Raw genomic sequence first — 16,638 nt, 5'->3', positions numbered from 1 at the left:
TAAATAGAATCAATGGTAAATAAAAGAAATGAGTTTGAAAATTTCTTAATTTATAATATGAAACTCACCTCTGCAATCAAGGCATAATTTGGAACCATCATTGCAAAGGGTCTAAACAGGGCTTTCAGATTATCTGGCAATTCTGTTCTGCCTGCATATCCAGGATTCATTGTGATGAAGGCTGCACAAGTCATAATCAACTTTATTTCCCGGCCCTCAAACATGAATCTAGAGAGCTGTTTAAAGAAAAGAGCAAGTATAAGTTAACACTTGACATTTGTAAATTTTTTCACATAATTAACTACTGTAGTCAAAACTTGTGTAATGGAGCATTCAAGCAATGACTACTGAAACATAACCACTAGACCACCAGGTTCAAGCAATGACTACTGAATGCTGCTGTTGGACAAGAGGAAACATGTCTCTCCTGACTCCGTTCTACTGACTCCCACTCTCTTTAGGGCTCAGTGTGTCCTGCTCTCTGTTTCCCTGCTCCTGATCTGCCTTGCCCAATCTGTTTCTTCCTGCCTGGCCCATTCCTGCAGTCTTCTAGGCCTCAGCATCTTTTGCTGAGCTTCCTTAATTCAACTTAGACTTAATGGCTACTAAACCTTCTCCACCCCCACTTTTTGGTATTCCCCCCAAAATTCTAATCTTAGTCCTTAGATGGTTGGGGCCCCATGGTTAGTGTCACTGGAGTTATTCCTTCTCTTTTATTCAGCAGCAACAACTTGTTGAATATCTATCTGTTGCAGGTGAGGCAATGGGTTAGGCATGGATGTAGAGAGCTGCAGGAGACTCATTCCTGAGCCCTTGAGAAGCTCTTGGGCTTGCTGCGTGGAGTCAGACCTGGAAACCGTGACCAAGCCATGCAACAGATGCTATAGGGGAGGTGTGTGCAAAGCCCATTGGGAGCAAAATCCATAGGAAGAGCAGGAAAGCCTGCTTGAGACCCGAAGAATGAAGAGGGGCATTTAGCATTGATAAGCAGAGGCAGCTATTCCAGTCAAAGGAAGCAGGAACAAGAAACTGCACTGCATGTTCAAGAAATGACCAGCTATTTACTCTGCTAAAGGGTAAAGTTCTAGGAAGAAAATATAAGTAGGTTGGGGCCTGAGCATCAAGAATCTGGCAGTATAGGCTAAGAAATTTAGATTTTGTCTCATGGGTTAGGGGAAGCAGAGAAGAATTTTGAGCAGAGTGATAGGGTCACAGATGGCAATGAAGAGGTTGGACAAAATGCAGACAAGGGGTCTGTTAAAGAATTGTCATTAGGGAGATGATAAGAGCCAGAATTATGGAGTTATCACCGGGGACAAGAGGAATCTAGAAGATAAAATTAAATGGACTTGCTGATGGCTTAGATTCTGGGGTTGATAGGGGAAAAAAAATCCAAGATGGAATCTAGTTTTCTAGCTGAGCCATTGGATGAAAGGATAGACATGAAGATACAGGGAAGACTAGGATGGAGCTGGAGGATGTGTCATAGCCTGGAGGAGAAAATCCTGGATGGTACAATTGGAGACCAGTCCTGCTGCCATTAAACTGCTGTTTGTGTTATTCGAACTTGTAAATTTCTGTGCTTTTAGTTTCTTCATCTATTCCAGGGGATATATCTTTTTTATCTCCTCGCTGCCTGCCCCGACTTCCATCCCTGACTCCACGGAGTAGGCATCTCCTCCCACAGGCTTGCGGCGCACACCCAAGGCCTGGCGCACCTGGGAGGCCTGGTGCACCTGGAGTATAGGCCCGTGGCTCCACTGGGGCTCCACTGGGGCTCAAACCCAGGACCTTCTGCGTGTAAAGCAGACATGCTAACCACTACCCTATGGAACCGCCCCTCCAGGGGGTATGTCTTGCACCAACTATCTCATGTGGCCACTGGCAGAATTGAGGATGAGATTTGGTTAGTCTCAGATATCCTTCTACCTTTCTTTTACATCACACGGTTGCTCTCCAGTTGGCAAGGCTTCAGTTCTTCCTCTATTCCCTCTGGTCCCTTCTCCCTTTTCCTCCATGCTTTGCTCTCAGCTAATTGCTCAGCAAGGCGATAATGGCTTATGAGTTATACTATATTTGGAGGTCCTTGCATTCAATACAGGCCTCCACAGAGGATCTGGCAGGCAGGACGGTGTATAGTTGAAGGAATGCAGATTCTAGAGTCACATAGATTTAGGTGTCTATCTTAGTTCTATGGTGTTCTCAGAAATATTTTTAAATTTCTTGGAATCTTTTTCCCCTGTAAGTAACCTTGGTGAAATGCCCTCTGCTTCACATAGGTTTGTATAAAGATAGAATAAGTATAAAGTATAATGACTTGTACAATTTAACAGCTCATTAAAGTCCAATTTCTGCTTTCTTTTGACTTGTTCTATAATTTGCTTTTTTTGTAGAGGTGATAATCAAAATATTTAACAACTCTTCAGCAGGGCGTCTTCAGATGAGAGTGGCCTCTGTCACTAAAGCTAGAGCTGGATCCAGAGGTCCCCATGCTATGTCAGGAGGAACCCTTATGGCTGGATCCTGAGGCAGTCAGGGGCTCTTCAGGAAGGGGCTAAGGTAGTGGTGGGGAACCCTTCAAGGGGTTTGGGGCAGTGGCTATTTAAATACTAAACAACTGGCAAGGCTGTTCTGGCTTGTACAGTCTGAGCATCAGTCTGCCCTTTGGTGATCTCATGACCACACCTCAGAAGGTCAACACACAGTGGTAGGAGACTTGGTCCCATCCTTCACTGCCATCAGCTTCCCAATACAAACCCCTTCTCCAGGAACATGGGCTAACTTTTTTTAATAGTAGGGCCACATTCGTGTCTTCATTTGATCCTACATTCCTTGGCTTTTCCAGTCCAGTGAATTCTGAGGAGCCAAATTCTTCCTGGTTCCCCCAGGACTTCTCTCCCATTTTTCTACCAGCCTAGGTTGAGCCTGAGGGCCATGATGAAGGCAGAGGAACCCAGGAGAGGGAGCATTAGAGAAACTTAGTGAGAACAAGGAAGGTGAGGAAGAAAGTAAGAGATGGAGAAGAGAGGGACAGGGTATGGGTACGTGTGTGTGTGTGTGTGTGTGTGTGTGTGTGTGTGTGTTGGGAGTGGGAAGAACATCTTTCCTTGAGGGCAGAAAGTAAGTTTCACCAACTCTGTATCACCAGTTCCCAGCACAGTGCCTGATGAAGGATTGTTTCTCTGTGTTTCCTGGATGAGGAATTCTCCCAACTAAGTCGTGTTGCTGTAGTACTCACCAATTACACTGGAAACGTGAAATAGGCTAAAGTTAGCATTGTCCTTCCTAAAATGCAATATGTCATAAGTTAATTACAGACTGAAGAAACATTAATGCCATAGACAACTGCCAGATGCTCTACCTTTGCAGCTTTTGCATTCCTAATGGTAATGAGTTGCTGTGCAATGACTGACAAAACTTCTATGTCAATTCGATTAAATTCATCAAAGCAGCACCAAGCCCCTGACTGTGCCAGACCGCTGAAGAAGCGCCCCATCATCTGAAATAAAAATAATGATGTTCGACTTTGTATTATATAGTTAAACTCCTTCAAAAGTTAAACTTTTAGCTGAAAATATTAAAAAGGAAAAAAAGGCAGTATGTGAGTACTGGGCTGTGTTAGAAATTTGCACTTTTCTACCAGGGAAGCCAAGTACAACTGCCAGTGACCTCTGTGTGGAAACTGATGGCTGATTTGTTTTTCTCTTGTTTCTGCTTTTGGAGGAGGCTCCTACTACCACCTTCCCAATGGCACGAATGAGGTGAGGGTGACAGATGGGAAGTCTTGCTCTTGCCACATGTTTGACTGGGGTACTGATAAGGAAAACCTTTGTCTTTTTCTGAAGACACTTTAGACCCTTCAAGAGATGTGGCTTTCCGAGTTAGGAATTAACATCCTAGAATAGAAGTTCCCAAAGCGTCATCTGGGGATCCCTGCCAGTCTCAGGTGGTCTGCAAGGTAGAAGTATTTTCATAAAAATACTAAATGTTATTTGCTTTTTTTTTAACTCTCATTCTCTCATGAGACTACAGAACATGAAAAAAATTATTGATATGGTTTCAATTTCCACACTGCAAATAACCTTCAAGAAAATGCTACTTGTCAAGTTTTGGTATAGTTTCAATGAAGAATAATGATTATCTGGAAGTTATTAAAATATTCCTCTCTTTTTTGGGTACATATCTGTGTGAGGCTAGATTTTCTTCAAATACTTCAACCAGAATAACATATCTCAACAAACTGAATGCAGAAGCAGGTGTGAGGATCTGCCTGTCTTCTATTATGCCAAACATTAGAGATTTTTGAAAATATAAAACATCACTCTTCTCATTAAATTTTTTATTTGGGAAAATAGTTATTTTTCACAGAAAATATGTTTGTGCTAATAGGTAGTGGATTTATTATTGTTATTTTAAAACAAATAAATATTTTAAATGTATTGGTTTTAATTTTGAACATGATAAATGTCAGCGGATGTAATATATATAAATAATGGCTCAGGAGGCCTTGAATTTTTAAGAGTATAAAGGACGCCTTTGAGAAAAATTTTGAGAACTGCTGTATTGAAAAATATTGCCACAAATTCTCACCTTCTACATATTTCATCGTTAGTATACAACTCCCTGAATTGCTCATCTCTTTCCATAAGCTTCTTCCTTGTTCTCAGATTTCCCTGCTGCTTTATCTTGTATCTACCTCATCTCTCTTCTTTCTGCTTTCTGACATAAATAGATTTTGAATTTTACCACCATTTGACAAATGCTCTCCTGGCCTTGATTCCTATCTTATGTTGTCTCTTCTCCTTTGCTCTGTTTATTCCACTTTACCATCCCTTGCCCACTAGTTTTCCTTGCCATCACCCCATTCTCTCCTCCTTTTGTTATGTCATGCTGCGAGTAGAGAAAATCACAGAAAGCACCAACGTGAGTGTTCAGATGCTGGATTGTACCTTGTAGTCCAAACCATCAGAACAATTGAAGACCACACACTGGATGGCAAGAGCTTTTGCTAGGTCTTTGGTAGTCTCGGTTTTCCCAGTGCCTGCAGGACCAGCTGGTGCACCTCCCAGGTCCAGCTGCAAAGCCCCCATGAGGCACAGGTAGCAGCGATCCTGAAGAAATTGATAAACTGTCGTTATTGAAGGGAACTGACTCCAGCCACAAATTCATGAGTCCTTTCCTTTCCATAGGAGAAAGGTCATTATTTTCTATGAAAGGTTTTATAGCAATTGAGGTCTACTCAAAGACCCAAAGCATGTAATTAATTAATGCAAAGCACTCTGCTTCACAAAGAGATATTCATAGTAAGTCCTTTCAAGAGTTAATGTTATATGAAACTTTTCTGATTATTTTGATAAAAAAAGCACTCTTGTGTCAACATTAACCTAAGTGATCAGTAACTTACTGTGAGAGGAGTAATAACTAATCGTGGGCATGCACCCAAATATTCATAGCCATAAGTGTACTGAGAGAGTGCCATTCTAGCCACACAATTATCCAGGTCTATGTCCCAATAATAGCGTAGTTGTCTCTGCCAGTCGAAGGATTCGACTTCCTCTACCTACACAAGTGATGACAATGATATATATATTAGATGCACTAATTTCGAAAGGAAATATATGATTTTACTTTAATGAAACAGGTACCTTGGCTTGAGCAAGTTCGGTGACTATGTCTCTTGCATGTACATCAATAGTAATTAAGGCAGTTATAATGTTTCTGTGTAATTTAGGAAGACTGCCTCGAACTAATGCAGCCAGGGCATTTAATCTCTACAAATTAAAAGAGAAATTATCATGATGAATTTTCAAAAATCAGCTTACACATATATCTTTTTACTATTACATTTGGGGTAGACATTTGCCAAAACTACCTAATTTTAAAAATCTATAATTCTACGACCAAACAGGACAACAGTTTATTTAATTCCCATATGCCTTCTAAGAAGTACATACTCTCTTTACCTCATCTTTCGTTAGAGGAAACTGAAGGTCAGAGAGGGTAAGTAACTTGATGGCCGTCACACAGTTATGAGGCTGCACAAATGAGACTTGAGTGGACACATTTGCCTCAGGAAAGCTCATAACCACCATGTGGTGATGTCACTAGGGAAGATTGTTCTCTCTAAAAATTAAATGAGGTTAAGGTAGTATACCTTATTTTCTGGGGCAGTTTTTCCTTTGATAATCAGAAAACATAAGCATTTTAACTAGGCTAAAGTTCGATTAAATAAAATATTTTTGTTATAGATGGAGCTCCTGATTCTAACCTAAATGGTTAAATATTTTTCAAAGAGGAGAAATTGACTCTTTTCAGTCATGAAGACCTTGAACTGCTGTGCTGAATTTTCATGTGTGCCAACTCTGATCAGGGACCTCCACACAGAGGTCAACCAGACTCTCCTTAGGGAGTCCTTTCTCATCTCTGGAGCTCTTTGACGTGAAATCCTATTGAGGACCTTCAATTCTCTTGAGGACTCTTCTCTTTTTTCATTTTAAGGATGATTCTTTAAAAATGCAACATTGCTTGGAAGTTGAATTGAATTTGGACTTAAAGTTAGATGTAGCTTTAAAATGGCAGTTTCCAACTACAGCTTAAAAATTCTTGTAGTTTGGTATTTAGATTCATTCAGTTATTTATTGTTTTATTGATAGTTACCTGAAGAGTCTATAAAATAGTAGAAAAGCACAACTTGAGCCTAAGAACAGAAATGGCACAAATCCTGGGGTTGTCCTGGATTGAATAAACTTCTATGAGAGACATCCAGTAAATATGATCTCTCCTTAAATGTTGCAAACCATTATTATCCTGACATTTTTTTCTTGAATTTTTTTCCTATTTTTATAAGTAGAAAAATACTACACAAACACCAAAGTAGTGTCCCTAAGAAAACTTGAACACAAATGGTTTCAGTGAGAATCCCAAAGCTTTGTAAGTCATGTCAGAGCATTAAATTTCAGAAAGAAAGTGAATTTGCATTAATCATGCCAATAAAAACCACTGAGACCATCTCTCACAGCAGTACGTTCAATGTCTCCCTGTTAAAAAAAATCTCACCTCAAAGTTGACTTTTTCGAAAGCTTCCAGGGCCTCTAATTGATTACCATCTTCTTCCAAACACTCAGTCAAATCACGGCACCACATGATTTGAGAAATGGTCAGGATCACCTGCATGGAAACATCTTCCTTGAGTGTGTGACGCATCTCACCAAAAAGGAAATCAGAGATGGAAATTCAAGGAGTGAGAGTTACTTGAGAAGGGTGGCCAGCTATCACCCATTCTGTCCTTGGTTTCCCCTGATAGTCAGCGATGGCAGCTTTGCACAGGCGACGCAAAGACGTGAACATGGCTTCTTCCACTTTACCGAGCCATTCTTCCACATTGCCTCGGGCTTTGAGGCCTTTTCCCAAGCTAACCTAGGAGACAATCACAGCAATGACAGCATGGCTCATTACATGGCTCTCCATAACAGACCCCGAGCCATGTAAACACGGAAGCCTGACCCCAAGCACAGGAACTTTCTATTGCTCCACCTCCCTTTACCATCTCTACTTATTGCTTTATTTTACTGCTTCCCTTTGGAGCCAACTCCCTGCAAGAGGAGTCCATGTGCTCCAAGTTCCTTTGCTTTCTTTTCCTCCTTGCTTTCATCTGCTTTTTGGCTCTAATCACTCCTAAGACCTGTTAAGGTCATTAAGGTGAGCAATGTTCTCTCAACTGTTAAATCCAATTGACCCTTTCCAGTCCTTTTCATATTTATTTCGTGTATTTCCAATGACCTGACTGCCCTGCTTGCCTGGGTCTTCCGCATCTATTCTACCCTCCCTTTAAATTTCATGCTTTCCCTGGATCCTAGCCTTGGTCCTCCTCGCCCTCTTCTGCATGAAGGATGAGTACAGTCTTCTGCAGGAAGATCAATTCAGGACAAGTACAAGGTTTATGGGCTCCTTCACTCCTGAGGATACACTACTGTGCTCTAACTGGACTGACATCCTTGGCATTTCCCGGCACAGTTCCCTCGTCTGGCATGCGCTGTCTCCCGTGCCTCCTCTCCACCTTCCTTGGCTGCCTGTGCGTGTGCGCATGTGTGATTCTCTGTGACGTCACTTAGTTCCCCACAGTTCACTTGTTCGGCATTTACTATATTCCAGGCACCGTGCAGTGCCCAGGAGACACTATGAAGCCCATAATGAGCCAATAATGAAAACACACTTTTATAGCACTCACTGGGTACCGTTCTAAATAATTTACATATAGTAACACTTGGAAATCCTCAGCATCTCATTACTTAGGCACAATTACTAATTCCCCTTTTATAAATGAGGTTAAAGGTTGGGACTTGAATCCAGGTGGTTTGGCCAGTCCAGTAGAACCGGCACTCCTAACCAGTCCACTCTTGTGTCCATTGTGGAGAGTAAGACATGGCTCCAGTTTTCTCCACTCTGTTCCCAAGAACAGAGCACATGACTCTGTTATTGCATCTACTGTAGTGCTTTCAAATTGTTTGTTTGACTTTGTCTCCACTAGAGATTTTCGAGGGCAAGAATTTTATCGTGGTTATCTCTGAAACTGCTCAGCCAGCAGACTACTAGGAGTGGTAGCACTTGATGAACACTTAGAGTGACAAGGAATAAATCTCTACCATCAACCCTAGAAAAGTAACAAAGTTTACCTATAATGAATTAGAAACAAAAAGTACCTTACCCTTTCTCCCTCTGGTGACAGCATTGCTAAAATATCATTAGTATAAACTTTTTCTGGCTCTCCTTCCACACCAGGAATTTTCCCTTCAGCAGGAGGCAGGAGAGCAAATTCGAGCTTTGAAATGGAGTCAAAGCATTTCCTTAAGTGCGGCTGCACAGCTTGGGGATTTCGTGTCTGGGCCAAAATCTCTAGAAGTTCATCATTTGACAAGAAGTAAAATCTGGATTAAAGAAAATACTTAAACTTTAACTTGAAATTGAATCAAAGCCTTACATAGACATAAAAGATAAATTCCTTAGCCACATCTCTTCGCCATCCACTGATTTCCTAGGCCTCTAAGCCTACTGGTCCTGGGTTTCTGGGGATGCTACATGTCTCTAAACATGATTGTTGTGAAGATTAGTGTGGATTCACCTCAAACATCTAGAATTAACGTCTGGTACATAAAAGATAGGTTTCATTCATAAAAATTAAAAAAAATTGTAGCTCTTGCTGTAACACTGATTTGTTCACATGTCTGTTACTTGGCTTTGAATTTCTCCTGTGAAGATATATTATTTATTTTCCTTGTACTCTAGCCTAGTACCTCATCCATATCTGGTATTCAGTCCATAATTTGTTGGATAGATGGATGAGTGACTACAGAATTTTATTTGGTTTTGTGCATATATGAATGTGGGCTATGCTAGTATAATCCTTCATGGGCTTTTCTTAGATCCTGTCCAATAGGGCCATTTAGAGGCATGAAGAAACCTTAGGAAGAGAATGGGAGTAGGGGCACACCTGGATGCCCAGGGATGAGAGTGAGGGAGGAGAGCCTGGCCAGAGAAGACACTTCACTTCTGTGAAGAAAGCTGCTCATGAGAGTTCTCTCGGGCTTGGAGGTAACTCCATGAACCCAAGGCAGGCCCTACATGGGAGAAAGGGAGCCAGAAGGGTACAGGCCAAGTCAGGCTTCTCCTGTCACCTTGCCTCTCCTCCCTTTCCTGCTCAAAACCAGAGACTTCAGAAACCCAAGAGGAAGTGGGGAGGGTTGATTGTCATACATCCTCATCATCACTGCAACAGGGTTGGGCCAGGAAAGGGAGAAGTTTTAACTTTGAAAGTTGTTCAGAGTTTTGATTATTATAGATCATTTAGAGGAAATTTTTTGCATTATTATATGAAAATGGCTAGAAATTCATGAGGCTTGATCAAGATTTTGACTAGAGGGTCAGAAAGAAACTAGCCCCCAGCAGTGAGTGCAGAGGCTGTCATTAGTTACAAATAAGATATTTTTGGTTGCACTGTATCAGTCCTGCTTCTTTAACGTAACACATACCATCATAATTAATTTGTCCCCAAGCTTTGTTTACAACTAATTAAACAGATTAAGACTGAAGTATGAGCCCTGTGAAGAAAGCAGGAACAGTAATGTATTCATCATCTTGTGTCTCCAGGACCTAATTTGATCTATGGCTCATAGAGAATTTCCATAAGGCTTGTAGAGTAAAATCAGTAACTCACAGAGCTTCCTAACATAATAAACATTGCAGACCTAATTGATGTAATTCTAAACAAAAGGGAAAAAAGCTGATGCTTTTTGGTGTTCAATATTTTCACAGGTAAATTTATGCCCATGTTTATTTAAATATCAAAAGTAGCGTATTAGTTTTCTTTGGCCTTGGGGGATACAGGTTGGGAACCACTGATTTAAGAGTGAAATCAACAAAAGGCACATTACAAACCTCAAACTCTTCCATCTTTTATCATGTTGCCTGAGTGACATTTTAGTAAGATCTGTGTAAAATTTGTATAAGATTCTTTAAAGCCCAATGACATCTGTTAAAATTCAACCAAATCCTCTGGATCTTGCATTTCCTGAGCACACACATACTCTGTCCTGGTACCCAACAACAATCTCTCTCAACCAAGTAACCCAGATAAACAAGTAACCCTGGGTGCTTCAGCACTTATCCTAGGACAGAACTTAACTCCCACTTCCTTAACAGTTAACAGGAAAAATCTGTGGGAGATGAACCATGTTGCTCGTGTCCATGGTTCATGGTTCAATGTGCCCCAGTGGCTGAAGTTGGGGGCTTTTGCTACCATCACATAGTCATACTCTGGTCATAATTGCATCATAATGGTTTATTGGCATGACTGTCCACCTGCTAACCATGAGCTCCATTAGAGCAGGAATCCAGCCTTTTCTTCTCTGTATCTTCAGCACTGAGCATAATTCTTGGTGTGTTTTTAGAATTCATAGGAATTTGTGAAATGATCTCTTAGACAACTTCTACAGTGACATTCTTAGGTCACCAATTCACTTAAAGAAAACTGCTCAGGCAACATAGTTCTTTTTGTTTTCATGCACGTGGACACATGTGGGCACACACATACATACGCAACGCTGAAGAAGTGCTGCGATCAAGAATCCTTCCAGCACCTTGGGTACATACCCACTTAAACCTTGACAAAATATTGTATTGTCCCTTGAGATTTATACTCCCTAATCAAGATATTAGCTGGACTGCCATGAGCACATATTGTTCTTATTTCTCTTTCTGATTCCTTTAATGTTTTGAGGTTATGGTTTACTTTAAGTATATCCTTTTAAATTAATGGATAGTCTAACTACTAAAAATGTTGTAGGTTGCTATATAAACTTACCTTGGAAAGATAACTCTTTTTGATTCTAAATATGCCTCTAGACACTTCTGAATTTGGTCAAGTAATGCATTATTGTTTTGAAAAGTCTCCAGAAGTCCTGTTCATTAAAAAAAGGTATTGGTAAAATCATGTTAAAATAAATAGAGAATATAACTTTAAGTGGAAATAAAATATGATATGACATTTTTAAAGCTTTGTTTTTATTTGATAACAACAGTCTAATAAATTAAAATTTGTGAGATTGCCTAAGAATGTTAGGTATTACTTTTAATAATAATATTAATTTTAATATTTACCATAGTTGAACAATTATTTAATATGAAACATTTTTAAGTGGCATCCATCACTTTCAGGGTGCTGAGAATGAATAAATCAAAGACAGATAGTTGTCTTCTTGACACTCCAAACAAAGCAACTCTCTGAGCACTATATATTCTCTGTCACTTTCTTATCATGTCTTCCGTTTCCTTTGCCATCTTTAAATGCTGAAATTGTGGCAATGGATCCTACTTCTTTATCACTAAACTGTAGTACCTTAAAGAGCAAGATTCACGTCTCCCTTAACTTTGAAGTTTTGGTGCCTATCACAGTGCTTGGCTTATCTACCCATTCAAGAATCAAATCCAGTTTTTTCCATGGTTCCAAAGGATGTGATCAATGACTCAATCCAATCCCCAGCCCCCACCCAAGCTCATCACTCTGGCCTTCACCTTGTGTACATGACTCCAATCCACTCTGGCTTTCTTGCCAACAACTGTGTGTGCTAAGTGCACTCTTACCTCAAGGTCTTTGCTTTTGTTCTTCTCATTGCTTTTCAGAATACTTCCTTAGATGTACATACGCATCTCATTAGCTTGTTCCTAAAGCTTTCTGCTCAAAAGCTACTTTATTAAAAAGGACTTCTATCACAAACATGCACACACACACACACACACAAACACACACACAGTTACTCTCCAGCCCCTTTACCCTGCTTAATTTTTCTTTATAACTTTATCATCATCTGAAATGATATAGACAGGTCCAAAATTCTTTATTTAGAATCCTAGGACTAGATGAATTTGGGAATCAGATTTTTTTAATTTTGAAAGTTATATTATTTAATAAGTTTAGAAGACACTGGGGCAGCACTCTGTAATCAATACATTGATATTTTGCAACAAAAGGTTTGAATACACACATTAAGTGGATATGGTAGGTAGAACAAAGGTTTCTCAGAGGTGTCCATGTCCTAATCCTCAGAACCTGAGAATATATCAGTTTATATGGAGAAAGGAACTTGGCATATGTGATTAAGGATCAGGAGATGGGGAGACCCAGTGTAATCACAGGGGTCTCTATAAGAGGACAACCAGGAGTATCAGAGGCAGAGAAGGAGCTGTGGTGACAAAAGCAGAGGTTGGAGTGATGCAGTTGCTAGCTGGAGGAGGACCAGGAGCCAAGGTATGTGGGCAGCTTCTAGAAACCTTAAAGTTCTAAAGTTTTCAGTTCTATCATACCATATAGTTTTTTCTCTTTCTGTTTCTGTTTTATGTAAGAGTCTTTGGGCAAAGAGTTCAGCCCAATGGGTTGCCTCTGCTTGGCAGGGAAGCTGTCTGGAAGTATTTGCTAGAATAGGTTATGTGCTGCCATTTGCAAAACAACAAGAAAGCTTGCTAAGGCTTTGATGCAAAGCATAAACGTTTAATAACCATATATGTGCCCCTGGAAATACTTTGATTCTAAATCCCTAGAAACAGAATTTATTAAAACACATTTCAACTTTGAGATTAGAATTACAGTTAGTGGTAATATTTTAACTGATTTTAATGAATTAATTAAAAAATAAGGAAATTTTTATGGCTTTAAGTCTGTGAGAGCTTTAGCAGAATGGATCACTGGAATGTAACTGTATGTCTTATAGTCAAAATTGTGAAACGGAAGCATGACTGGCACTGTGGCAGCATGCCCCAATTATACAGATGGCAAAAAGCAGACTCTTCTGTCCCCAAACTGTGAACTAAGCTGAGAGAAAAGAATAAGAATAAGAAAAATTAACAAAGTAATATTAATAACAATGCTCAATTCATATTGCAACAGTGTCAAATGTACTACAAACATTCCTGGTCATCAGTGCTGACTAGAGTCAAGGATTAAGGGTGCCACTATTATTAGACCCTTATAGGTGATAAACATTTTATATATTAAGTCTTTTTGTTTTTAAATTTTTGTTTTATACCTGGTTGAGTGGCCGCTCGAAGAGCGTTAGGCAGCCGGTTCACCTTCCTCATGATCTCTTTCCATGACTTATCCACCTGAAGGAACATCTTAGCCTCTGCAGGCAATTGCCTCTGAATATCTGGAGCACTAAAAATACTTTCTAGGTAGAGCCAGTTTCTCTGGCAGTTTAACCATTCTTCCTAGGAGGAAAACATAGACATTATCAAAATTTTAAATCTAAATTGAAAACATTCAGTTACATAAAAAATGATTACATAACGGAGGTCGACTGGGAAAATGTCATAAATAATAGAAGCTTTGTTCATCCCTCTTGCGACCACATCAAAGGTGTGATAGAAACACGGAGCAAACAGTAAGCAGAGTGGCCTGGGGTCTAGATGAACAAGCCTTACAACTAGGGAGAAAAATAAGAAATCATCCTGCAACAAGAGGAGGTAGTAGAGGGCAAAGATACAAGGCTGCCTGGTCCCAAGTGGCTGAATGGGACAGAGGCTATAGCAATGGCAGCCAGCAGCTGAGGACGTTTCTTTTAAAGTGGCTGTGTCTGAGAACAGACTTTCGTGGTGACAGACCTATTCACTTTGTGCACCAGCTAAGGGTAGGCTGCTCAGGGGGCACCAAGGACTTACTGGGGGACACTGAGCTGTTGGAGCGAGAGCCAGAGGTGAGGCTTTCTACCGGGCAGAAATGCTAGCGGTATCCATTATTCCTCTGTTGAGCCCTCCCTGCTCCCCGTGTGTGGACGCAGCGCCACAATAACTGAGACATCATCGAACTGGGTAACAGAAAATCCTCCACCCAGAGGATTCCCTAAAACTCTGCCTCCCCCAACTCGTGGCCCCACCCAAGCCACAGAGAGTCCTGTGTCTCTTGCTGAGCAGCTCCAAGACCCACACTGGTGGCAGCTGGCCTCGGTTTCTGGGGTGCTCTTCTGAGGCAACTATAAGCACAGCATCTGTGGATTGCTTGCTGAATCTTAACAGGTGGCCCTGGAGGGACACAGGCTGGGGTTAAACTTGGCCTGCAGCTGAACCTCTCTTAGGACTGTGCTACTGGATGCCTAATACACAAAGCCATGTTAATAAGACCGGGAGACTTAGGAGCTTTGCTTAGTACATAGAAACAGATACAGAAAGGCAGCCAAAATGGGAAGACAAAGAAGCAGAAACCATATGAGTGAACAGAACAGAGATCCAGGAAAAACAAAGTCAAGCAATCTAACAGGTGCAGAGTTTGAAACACTGGTTATAAAGATGCTCAATGAACTTATGGGAAGTGTAGATGAACTCAGTCAGAACTTTATCCAAAGAGTTAAAAAACATAAAAATGGAAATGGAAATTATAAAAAGGAATCAGCCAGAAATGAAGAATGTATTAGCTGAGATGAAGAGTAGTATATTAGAGGGAATCAACAGAGTGGATGAAGAAGAGGATTGAACCACTGACAAGGAAGATGGGGAAGCCAAGGACACTCAATCAGAATGGCAAGAAAAAAGAAGCCAAAAATATCGTAATAATTTAAGGAGCCTATGGGACAAAATTAAATGCAAAAATATCTGTGTCATAGGAGTACCTGAGGGAGAACAAGAAGTTGAAAACTATTTGAAGAAATAATGATGGGAAACTTCCCTAACCTGGTAAAGGAAATAGACACAACCCCAGGAAGCACAGAGAGTCTCCCAAAAAATGAACCCAAAGAGGCCAACACCAAAACATCAGAATTAAAATGCCAAAGGCTATGTACAAAGAGAGAATCTTAAAAAAAGCAGCAAGAGAAAAGCAGTTAATTACCTACAAGGGAGTACTCATAAGACTGGCAGCTGGCTTCTCAAAAGAAACTTTGCTGGATGGAAGGGATTGGTAGGAAATATTCAAAGTGATGAAAACCCAGGACCTACCACCAAAAATACTTTATCCAGCAAAGCAATCATTTAGAGTGGAAGGACAGATAAAGAGTTTTCCAGACAAAAATAAGCTAAAGAAATTTATCATCACCAAGCCGGTATTACAGGAAATGTTGGAGGGACTTCTTTAAGAAGAAAAAACATGTATCTAACACATGAATAAAGATCGGTAATAATTACGTATCTATCAACGAGTACCTCAAATGGAAATGAATTGAGTGCTCCAACTAAAAGATAGGGTGGCTCCTACATATGCTGTCTATAAGAGACTCACTTCAGAGTTAAAGACTAAAGGGAAGGGGATGGAAAAAGATATTACCTTAATAGACCTAGAGGATATTGTGCTGAATGAAGTAAGTCAGATAGAGAAATACAAATACCATATGATTTCACATACATATGGAATCTAAAGAACAAAATAAACAACAACAACAACAACAACAAAAGTGGAGACAAACTTACAGATCTAGAGAATGTTTTGAGTTACTATATAGGAAGGGGGTTGGGGGGACAGTGAAAAAGGGCAAAGGGATTAAGAAGTACAAATGGATAGTTACAAAATAGTCATGGAGATATAAAGTGTAGCATAAGGAAACTAGTCACCAATGTTGTAATAAATATGTAAGTGGGGAAGAGAGGTACTAGATTTAGTGGGGTGATCACTCTGTGAGTTATATAGATCTTTAATTACTATGCTGTACAACTGAAACTAATATATTATTTATGCCAAATATAATTGAAAAAACTCATCAAATTGTACAATGTAAATATGAGCAACTAACTGTCTATTTTATTTCAATAAAGCTGGAAAAAAATAATTACATCACATCTCATTGTATATTTTCTTTTTGGGGGCTTCTCACAGATCCTTTGAAATGAAATCTCCTTAAAGGGTCCAAGACTCGCCTCAGTCTAATTTCAACCCATTTCTACTGAGTAGAGTTATAATGAATCTACTGTGTCATAACCAGAGCAGACCCAGAGAAAAGAGGATTAAAATGCCCAGAATATTCTATTTGCAACAACATGGATGGACCTTGAGATAATCATGCTAAGCGAAATAAGTCAGACAGAAAAAGTTGAAAACCACTTATATGTGGGATATAAACCTAAAAGCAACAAATGAACAGGACAGAGACTCGAGGACATGGACAATAG

The 16,638-nt window shown here is 40.1% G+C and overlaps 1 protein-coding gene across 1 annotated transcript in view; it reads right to left on the bottom strand.

The window, feature by feature from the left end:
* Positions 1 to 16,638, bottom strand: part of DNAH6 (dynein axonemal heavy chain 6) — a 236,789-nt gene that overhangs the window by 156,662 nt on the left and 63,489 nt on the right. The window contains exons 22-31 of the mRNA XM_039852518.1: positions 13,575 to 13,755; positions 11,357 to 11,453; positions 8,705 to 8,924; positions 7,252 to 7,416; positions 7,057 to 7,167; positions 5,646 to 5,771; positions 5,405 to 5,560; positions 4,950 to 5,111; positions 3,362 to 3,499; positions 69 to 236 (exon numbers count right to left, since the gene is read on the bottom strand). Of these exons, the coding sequence (XP_039708452.1) occupies positions 69 to 236; positions 3,362 to 3,499; positions 4,950 to 5,111; positions 5,405 to 5,560; positions 5,646 to 5,771; positions 7,057 to 7,167; positions 7,252 to 7,416; positions 8,705 to 8,924; positions 11,357 to 11,453; positions 13,575 to 13,755 (1,524 nt within the window). The remainder of the gene's footprint in view (positions 1 to 68; positions 237 to 3,361; positions 3,500 to 4,949; positions 5,112 to 5,404; positions 5,561 to 5,645; positions 5,772 to 7,056; positions 7,168 to 7,251; positions 7,417 to 8,704; positions 8,925 to 11,356; positions 11,454 to 13,574; positions 13,756 to 16,638) is intronic.

The sequence above is a fragment of the Pteropus medius genome, unplaced genomic scaffold (genome assembly GCF_902729225.1).
Source record: "Pteropus medius unplaced genomic scaffold, Ma_sr-lr_union100, whole genome shotgun sequence".
Classification (NCBI taxonomy): Eukaryota; Metazoa; Chordata; class Mammalia; order Chiroptera; family Pteropodidae; genus Pteropus; species Pteropus medius.
The sequence above is the reverse complement of the archived record's forward strand: the minus strand, read 5'-3'. Positions and strand labels throughout refer to the sequence as shown.